The sequence below is a fragment of the Vitis riparia genome, chromosome 10, assembly GCF_004353265.1.
Source record: "Vitis riparia cultivar Riparia Gloire de Montpellier isolate 1030 chromosome 10, EGFV_Vit.rip_1.0, whole genome shotgun sequence".
In the NCBI taxonomy this organism is placed as follows: domain Eukaryota; kingdom Viridiplantae; phylum Streptophyta; class Magnoliopsida; order Vitales; family Vitaceae; genus Vitis; species Vitis riparia.
Genome location: NC_048440.1, coordinates 16,142,800 through 16,153,074, shown reverse-complemented (window position 1 = coordinate 16,153,074; position 10,275 = coordinate 16,142,800). Strand labels below are relative to the sequence as shown.

The window sequence follows — 10,275 nt, the reverse complement described above, 5'->3', positions numbered from 1 at the left end:
GTGAGGGATTATTGAAAGACAAAGGAAGGTGTGGTGGGGAGAGACTGCTTTCGAGTCTTCGCCCCACCACATGCCACATTTCGTGATTGTGCAATAATCCTCTTCCACAGCTGTTTGAGAATATAATGTGAGAACAAGTGGACCTTACTCCTCTTTCATTTCTTTTCCTTTCTTTATCTCTTTCATCCAAGCTGTTATGTGAGGCCTCTTTTTAAGCTTTGTCCCTCATTCCGCTCCGCCCATTTTGTGATCACATGTGGTCTTTATAATCTGTAAGAGGAAGGATCATGAAAGAAAAAGAAAAGGTAGAAATTGACATTTTTCGTCTTCTTATCTTTTCTTCACTTATGGGGTATCAAAATGTGTTTTTTTTTCTTTCTAATTTTCATCAATTTGTGGTGACAGTTTACTAATTCTAAAATCTTCCATTGCCACTTGCTCTTAAAACTAGACGAACCCATCCCCCAACTGAGACCAATCTGGTGATTGATCACCCCAAACTCAAGAAGGAAGAAAATTTGAGGCCTATATGGAGAGAAAATGACAATTGACCTTTTCTCTTTCTTCAACATGTGAGGCCTTTGAGCGGCCAAAACCAATCTATGGCCTCTCCAGAGTCTTCAAAGCACTGGCTCCAGATTTTTCTAAATACCCATTTCAGTCTCCTGTTGGCTAGTTTCTCCTCAACCGTCACCATCATCTTTTTTCTTTTCTCCTATAGCTAGTACTTGGCACATGCAGTGCTCGTGAATTGGTGTCACAATTAAATTACCATTAATAATTTTTGTTGATTCAGAGTCAACCAAGTAGGTGAACCGTAACCTGCAGAGACCGGAAAATTCAAATGGAAAAAATTCTCTAGATGGCTTCTATTTCGGACCATGGAAATGTCTAGTATTATAATATGGTGGAATTGTCAGGTTCTGCGTTAAATAAATGATTGAGACTTACATTTCACGGCTGAAGAAATTTTAGTATAATGTGTCAAAATGTTTTAGGGAGAGACGGCCATAGCCAATTGGGTGATGGGGTCGCACATCTTGACTTGGACCATTAGATTTGTCGACACATGGCTTCATGTTGAGATTTGGACCATATCTTAAGCACACACAGAGATTAGGGTCGGTTTAAAGATTCAAACCATGCATTAGTTTTTATCGCCCTCTTCTTCTCATGCTCATATTTTTCTAATTACATTTAAATATATATATATTTTCATGGATGGATCTGTGTCATTCCGTTATTATATGTCCTTTTGACTTGAATCCAATAATGTGCATTTTTTTTAAAAAAACTTATACTAAAAGAATATTATGCTCATTACAAGTCGTTGTTGTGGGTAGACTAACTTAAAACTATTCTAGGAGTTATGTCACAATGTTGGAAAATTGTGTGGTGCCTCTTTGATATTGTACTGAATTTTTAGTATGATTCATTAAATTTTAACATATCAAAATTTTAATTCAGGAAAGGATATCTAATTTTTAATATTAATCATGAGATTTTAACATCTAAAATGAGTGGTTGATTAATGGAAATAGGAGATAAATCAAGAGAAAAGTTAGACCATGTTTGCTAAAATTGTTTTCAAAATCAGTTTACTAGAAAAATTAAGAAATGGTTTGTTTAACAACTGTTTTCAAAAACGGTTTTCTATTATTTAGAATAAGAAAAAAAATAATTTGATAATTAAAAATTATTTTTTATTTTTTGTTATTAATAATAGAAATCATAATATTTTCAGATAATATGTTTTAATTGTTTTATATTATTTTCACTTGTTTTTTTAAAGATTTTTTTGAAAATAATTATATAAACACGTAGAATGATTAAAAATAAAACTAATATAAAAATTAATTTTAAAATATTAAAAAACATATTAAAAGTATTTTATGTTCTCAAATAAACTTTTGTTTTACAAAACATCAAATAATAATTTTCAAAAACTATTTTCAAAATAGTTATCACACAAGTCCTTAGAATATATAAAATGATTTTTTGTTTTTAAAAATTAAAATTAGGGTGCTTTTAAAAAATATTTTAACTGTTTTAAGTGTAAATACATCAATTACATCCATAAATGAATTTAACATATAAAATTTATTTTTAAAAAATTGATTTCTTTAGAGAATGATTAAACACATCTATCTAAAAATCTTTTTTTTTTTTAAATCTAAAATCTCTTTAAAAAAACAAATAAATGAATTGATAATAATATTAATAATTAATAACCTCGCTTAAATACTAAAATCTTATAGTTCCAACTCTAAATGCATAAAAAAATAATATTTTAAAAATTACTATGTGTCCAAAGAAATATAAATTAATAGTTGATTATATATATATATATATATATATATATATATATATATATATATATATCAATGAATAAATTATTAATATATATACTTAATGATCAATTAGTATTTAAATGTAAAATTAAAAATATTTTTATAATATGTTATATACCAAAAAAGTGATTTTGGAAGAAACACTAAGCTTATTAAAAAAATAATTTCTAAAACTTACAATACATTTAATTTTACAAAAGAAAAAAAAATCAAATATTAAATTTTTTTTCCAATTTTCTCAAAATCAATCTCAAACAAGTTATTTATATGCCAATAACATGTCAAAATTAAACTTCTATTAATAATTTTAAAGATTAAAATTGTCATATAACATTTGTTTAATAACCTAAGTCATGGGACACGTGTCCTTATAGAGTAGTCTGGAATAATCGTCGGCAGTACCCGTAAACTATTGCTTACGTGGTAGCATGATCCTCAGACAAAGCCTGAAAGTGGAGAAAGCCACGTCAGCGAAAAAATGGAGAATTCACAAGTAGTCCACGGTATCATTATTACCTTTGCCAATTAATAATAATACCAAACCCTTCTTCCTTGCTTCTCTTTCCTACCACTTTCCTTCTAAACGTTGTCCGGCTTTTTATTTGACTTTTCTTCCTGTACACGTCATAAGTTGATCGTTTTCTACGTGGCGTAACCGTATCGGGCAGGATACGCGTGTGCCCGCAACGTGCTACTACAGGCAACGGCCAGGAAATGACGGATGAGGCTGTACTGGACCTAGCTTGGATCGACACGTAGTACAGCAGTGATGCGGGGTCCACAAAAGGCGAAACTGTTAATCCTTTTTATATATTTTTAAATAGGACATATTTATTAACAAAATTTTAAAAAGATTGAAATGATTTAAAATTATCTTTTGGAACGGTCACAATTTTTTTTTTTCTCTGATTCTAAATATTATTTAGAAATAATTTTCATTTCTAATCTCATTTGCATAATTATTTTTAAAATTAATCTTAAAAATAATTAAAATATGTTATTAAAAAACGCATTATTTATTTATTTTTAAAATTAAAAACAATTTTGAAATGAGTCGTGACAAAAAAAGAGAGCTCGTACCCAAGTCCAGCTCCGAATTTATATATATATAAGAGGGAAAGGTGAGTTAGTCGGTTACAGAGTTTGAGATGTATGAAAGTCCAAGTAGGTAAGGTGGGCACTGGTCTAATTGGTTGGGTGGTTGGACTTGAGGTATGAAACATCATTTTTTCTTTGGTTACATCCATACCATGGTCGCTACTTTGTCAATCTGTGAGCTTTAACGTGTGGTCCGCAGCCAACTTTGGAATTCAAGATTGGGGAATAAAAACCCAATTAAAGGGGCAATAAATTAAAAAAAATAACAAATATAGAGTTACAACTGAAACTCCCCCGACTATGGCCATGTTCATACTTACGCACATGCCTCTATATATGGCACTATTTGCGGTTCCAAATTAAGGTTGATATTGGGTCAATGGGTGTGTGAAATCAAAGATTGTTACATCCTACTATAACTCTTATCATGGGTATGTAATATCAAACATCCTACTATAACTCTTACTATGAATGATTAATGATTTTGTGATTTAAAAAGATTCTTATGATTTTAAAATATGTTTACAAGAAATTTATACTTATAGCGTTATAAATTTTCTCTCCCATATGATGTGAGACATCATAAATATTTTTCATACTTTCATTGTGTTTAATAGAATTATGATCTTGGTGCTAAACAAACTCTCATATTAAGATCGAGAATCGATTTTGATATCATTTGTAACGATTCACACTTAACTGTATAAATATTGTATGTTTTAGGTTTAAAGAGTTTTTTACGACTTTAAAACGTGTTTATAAAGTTAAGACAAATTTATATTTGCTAGAAACTTTCTTATTTATTTGATGTGAGATATTATAAATTAACTAGATTTGATAAATAATAAATTGGTTTTTAGATAAAATAATTAAATCATGAAGGTTATTTTTTTGTTTTTTTAAAATGTAAATTTTAATAAAATGGACGTAAAGTAGTGTCTAGTTTGATGCTAAGATGTGAACCTAAAGCAAATTTCCATGTGTCCATGATGACATGCAAAAATCAATAATGTGATTGGGAGAGGGGGGTTATGTATTTTGCCAAGTCCACATGAGGTTTTTCAGTTTTTGAGGGCATGATCACGATCACACACATCTCCCTCTTAAGTGGTTGACACTTTCAAGGCCATATGTGTCCACTTCATTAGGTAAACGAAGAATGGTCAAATCCAACGCATTGATGTAGACATTAATGGAAGGTGACTTGACCTGCCCACCCTGCTTGCTTAACCATATTTTCGTTTATCAAAATCCTTACTTAACTTCCTAGTAATATCGCTTGTTCAAGAAATGATGACTCAAAAAAGCAAGTCATTTGTAAGATTTTGGAGTATCAATTGGGAAATGGGTGTGTTTAAAGTTTAAACCCTCAAAATTGTGTGTGGAATGCCTCAAAATATTTAGGGTTCATTTGAGAATATTGCAAGATACTTGGTTTTAAAAATCATTTTTAAGTTTTAAAAAATCATTTTTAGTATTTTTGTAAAAATAAGTGTTTTTAAAATTAAAATTTTCTATTTTGATTTTATGAATTTAATTTACTAATATTTTAATTTTAGAATGATTCGAACCTTTCAACAAGTTTGTTTCAATTGACTTACGAAAAAATGTGCATCATTTGTGGCACAGTTATGCATTTGGTGTGAAAAGGATATCGTAGTCGTACATGAAATCGATGTATAACGTAAAAAGATAAAAGATTGAGGACGTGAGTGCAATAATCGAGATGAATAGCCTAAAAAATTAAGGACTAATTATAAAATTGATGGGCATCAATTCTCCTATCCCACCTAGGTATAGGCTATAGCGGATCGACACCCTGATCAAAAGGGTGCAATCATCCTCCAACCAAATCTTCCAATTTCAAATCATGCTTTGGTGGTGGCACTTGGAGTCCTTGTACGAGGATTGTCCCCAGCGGCAGGCTAACCCAAGGTCCAAGGTCCAAGGCACCAAAACGTGGAAGTGTGGGACACGCGAGGCAGAGTCGCGTGGGTGCATCGGGCCGTTTTGGTCAACTCCATTGAAGTAAATCCAATCGTCTTTACTTTATTCGAAGGAAAAAGGGAAACAAATCTAATGCAAAGAGGGTGAAAATTTACAGCAAAGATCCCAAGCACTGACATCATCCCATGGCATATTTCGTAATAAACCCCCAAAAGTCTGTTCGTTTTGGTGGCGGACCCTGACCTGAAACTCTGACAGACGAAGAAACACTGAGAGAGAGGGAAAAAAAAGAAAGAAAATAAAATATTAATAATAAAATGTTTCGTCAAAGTCGTTGAAAACTCCGAGAGAAGCCCCAATCCACACACCAAAGTGTATTTTTCTATGCTCTTCTCTTTTTCTAAAAACGCGGATTCGGCAATGCTTTGAATCCAATTTCCATGGTTTTATAAACCCTCACAATTTGATGACCAAATCTTCAGAGTCTGAGAAACGAGATTCAGACAAGTAGTAGAATCACACACAAAAATAAACAATAAGTGTAAGAGAGTTGCACTATTTTCCTTGTTTTTGTTTTTATTGTTTTGTTTTTTGTTTCTGGGTTTGTTTATTAGAGAGAGAGAGATTTTGGTGCTGCAGAGGTCTTGATTTTCCAAGAGATTTGTGCATCTTCAAAATTTGTTTGCAGGTAAATTGAGGGGAAATATTTCGCAGTGTATTTTTTTTTTTTTAGTAACCCTAGATAACGTTCGAATTCCATGGCCTCCGCTGCGATAGTATCGTCTCTGCGGCGGCGGAGATCGCCGTCTTTGGAGGCTTTCTTGGCGCCGGTGGATCTAAACGAGGTGGCTCTTGTACGGACGCTGGCCACCATCTCCATGGATCTTATATTTGCGTTTTCCGATAGGCCTTGGCCGTTTCAGCGCAAGAATTCGAGGTCCTTGATTCGGAAAATTGAGGTCTTTCTGGTGCTGTTAGAGTTCCTGAGGGATTGCAATTTGAGTCTGCCTTCGGCGGCGGTGCTTTGCTTCAAGGAGCTTTACCTGCTTCTGTATCGGTCGAAGATACTTCTCGATTATTGCTTGCAATCAAGTAAATTGTGGCTTCTGTTGCAGAACCAGTCGATTTCGGGGCATTTTCATGATCTTAATCAGGAAATTTCGACGCTGTTGGATGTGTTTCCGATGGAGGAACTTGAATTGACTGAAGATATAAGGGAGCAGCTTGAGCTTTTGCAGAAACAGGTGAGGAGGGCGAAGTTGTTTCTTGATAAGAATGATGAGGGGTTGAGGCTGAGGTTGTATTCTTTTCTTGATGACTTTGGGAGTGGGCAGATTCCTGATCCAGTGGAGCTGCGGTTGTTTTTTGTGGATAGATTAGGGATTCGGGATGCCAAGAGTTGTAGGGCTGAAATTGAGTTTTTGGAGGAGCAGATTTATAGTCACGAGGGAGATGTTGAGCCCAATGTTGCTGTGCTTAATGGGTTCGTTGCGCTTACTCGATATTGCAGATTCTTGCTATTTGGGTTCGAGGAGAGCGAGGTAGAAATGAGTATTGGGATTAAGAAGCCGAGGAAAGGGTTGATTACTCAAGAAATTGGGGATACCTTCATAACAGTCCCCAAGGACTTTTGTTGCCCCATATCTTTGGATGTGATGCGAGACCCAGTAATAATTTCAACAGGACAGACATATGATCGAACTTCAATATCGAGGTGGGTGGAAGAAGGGCATTGTAGTTGCCCAAAGACAGGGCAGATGCTTGCTCACCCTCGCCTTGTTCCCAATCGAGCTCTCAGGAATTTGATCACACAATGGTGCACTGCTTATGGAATCACCTTGGATCCACCAGACAGCCCAGATAGTGTTGTAGAAACTTTTGCAGCAGCTTTGCCAACCAAAGCTGCTATTGAAGCCAACAAAGCCACAGCAGCGCTTCTCGTCCAACAGCTTGCAAGTGGTTCACAGGGTGCAAAGACTGTAGCTGCCCGTGAGATACGTTTATTAGCAAAAACAGGGAAGGAAAACCGTGCTTATATAGCAGAAGCTGGGGCAATCCCCCATCTTCTCAAGCTACTCTCATCTCCAAATTCTGTCGCACAAGAGAATTCTGTTACTGCAATGCTTAACCTATCAATATATGACAAGAACAAAAGCCGAATTATGGATGAGGAAGGGTGTTTAGGTTTGATTGTTGAAGTTCTGATATTTGGGCACACAACTGAAGCAAGGGAAAATGCAGCTGCGACATTGTTCAGCCTTTCTGCTGTTCATGATTATAAGAAGAGAATAGCGGACGAGGGTGGGGCAGTTGAAGCCCTGGCAGGGCTGTTGAGAGAGGGAACCCCAAGAGGAAGGAAAGATGCTGTAACGGCTCTATTTAATCTATCAACCCACACAGATAATTGTGCCAGAATGGTAGCGTCAGGGGCTGTAACTGCATTAGTAGCGGCCTTGGGAACTGAGGGGGTTGCAGAGGAAGCAGCGGGAGCATTGGCCTTGATTGTTAGGCGGCCAATTGGGGCTGAAGCAGTAGGGAGGGAGGAAATGGCAGTGGCTGGGTTATTAGGAATGATGCGGTGTGGGACTCCAAGGGGGAAAGAGAATGCAGTTGCAGCATTGCTTGAACTGTGCAGAAGTGGCGGGACAGCTGCAACAGAAAGGGTCCTTAAGGCTCCAGCGCTGGCTGGTTTGCTTCAGACTCTGTTGTTTACAGGTACAAAGCGCGCTAGGAGAAAGGCCGCATCCCTTGCCAGAGTTTTCCAGAGGTGTGAGAATGCAGCCTTGCATTTTGGTGGACTTGGTGTAGGGTATGCATTTGCCAGAAACTCATCTGCAAATCCCGATGCAAGCTTTTCTAGTGAGGTTTCCATGCAAATGCCCATTTCAGTGCCTGTTTTGTAGAGTTAACATCTGCCTTGTGTTACTGTGTTCCCTGGTTATTTATGCACCATTTTTGTTGGTAATGTTCACAAATTCTTTCATTGAAATGTTAAGAGGAGGTGGGAAAAGAAAGTTATAGGAATACCATATTTGATGTTTTAGAAAGATTGATGAATGTGTTTATCATTTTGTAATGCCCAATTACTTGACAAATCAGAACGAGGAATTCTCTAAAAATGGTCAAGTTGGTAATAGTATAATGTGGAAAAGTTGCTTTTAGGTGTTGTTTTAATTAAGGAATATGCAGAGTTTGAATAGGTCTATTAGTATTGTAATACAAATCTTGTAACTTGTCCTACTCTATCAATTGATGTTTCAAAGTGCAATATGATAATGTTGAAGGCGCCGTGAACACCTTGAACATCATCATATTACACCTCGGATGCCATCATACTGGTTAGTAGGTGTTCCTTATGAAGAACCACAAATCTGTTCAGTAATTTGTATGTTGTACTCTACTTGTACTACCCAACGCTTTACATTTAATCCCTGTTTGTGTTTGTGATTGATACACGTTGCGGGAATTGCGAGTCCGCTTACCCAACAAAGTGTTGTTCAAATTTTAGCAGTGTTCCTTTTTCTTTTCTTGTAACCATTTAATCCCTTTTCTTGCAATTTTCTTGTTGTTCCTTTAGAATGTATGTCATCTCTTGAATATATGATAGTGTGCCTTAGAATTATGAAAGTCAACATGTGATACAGGGAGCATGGAGCAGTCCTATCTTACTAGGGTCTGAAAAATGTCTTATCCGGCTAATTGGCTGGTTACCACGCTTGTGGGGCAAATGGTCAAACCCACTTGGGTATGCAATACAGCTTTAGAGATTTCCAGAGCAATCTGTTTTCTTAAGTTTTGACTAGTCTCTGGTGCCTAAGGTTACACGGAAAGGTATGCTTGGAAAAAGGGTAGGCACAAAAGATATTCCATTAAGGAGAGATTTAGGGAGATCAAACAAGTGATCATATTAATATATGATGCTGGGAGTCTGGACCTCAACACATGTCAGCCATTTTGTATCGATAAAGTTGATGCAGTCCTTTCTGTTAAATCACATATAGTGCATTTGTGATGTTAGGGTAGCCTTGGAATCTTATGTTCTGGGTAAAAATCCACTAAAAGCAGAATCTTCTTGAAATTGAGAGTTTGGTAGCTGTCAAGTGGTGGTGGCCTAGTGGGTCATGGCTTGCACCATTTGCCAGATATTATAGTGGATTGCATCCAATGTAAGACTCCCAAAGTGGATTGCCAAACAGGCCATTTACTGGGGGAAATAATTAGGGGTATGTCTGTTGGAAACTTGGGATTAGAGTTCTGCTGGTCGTAGTTCTTGTTTGTAGTGGAAATCTTTCAGCTGGAACTATAATGTCTAATAATGAAAATAGTAAGAGGTGAAGACATTGCCCATTCTGATATTTAATACCTTATCTTATCTCATCTCTTTGTCCTCTCTTTTCTTTTCTTCCATTGGAGTAGTAGTTCTGTTCGTTGATTTTTTGCAGAAAAGTTTAAAAAAGGAATAAAACTGAAGAAAAAAAGAAAAAAAAGGGTATCTGTCAGTTTGGTTGTTCTGGCGTCTGGTCATTGAGGGCATTACATTGTACACAAGTAACTGATGGAATTGAAGACTTTAGTTGTAGACATTCCACTATATCCAACATAAGGTTGCTCTCAAGTTTCAAACTCAATGATGGCTCCAACTTTAGCCTGTCAGGACAAAAATATTTCTCTAAGATGCCATATTTATGTGTAGGGCTGAAAAATTTTTAGCAATCACTTCATTTTCACGATGCCAATGAACCGCCCCTGAGCTTTTTCATCATGCTTTCAATATTGAACACGCAGAGGTCAGAAGATATGCTAACCCCCACCTGAATATGCAGAGCCAGTTGTGTCCAACCCTGTTCATGCTGGTTCCCATGTTGACCCAGAAGCAGCT

At 36.0% G+C, this 10,275-nt stretch overlaps 1 protein-coding gene across 1 annotated transcript; it reads left to right on the top strand.

The window, feature by feature from the left end:
• Positions 1 to 5,728: 5,728 nt before the first annotated feature.
• LOC117923827 (U-box domain-containing protein 17) lies at positions 5,729 to 8,778 on the top strand. The gene has a single exon (XM_034842301.1). The coding sequence runs from the start codon at positions 6,155 to 6,157 to the stop codon at positions 8,297 to 8,299; it is 2,145 nt and encodes a 714-aa protein (XP_034698192.1). The 5' UTR covers positions 5,729 to 6,154; the 3' UTR covers positions 8,300 to 8,778.
• The last annotated feature ends 1,497 nt before the right edge of the window (positions 8,779 to 10,275 follow it).

Bases quoted from the DNA above. Each gene is read 5' to 3' on its own strand.
- LOC117923827 (XM_034842301.1), top strand. From the start codon at position 6,155: ATGGCCTCCGCTGCGATAGTATCGTCTCTGCGGCGGCGGAGATCGCCG.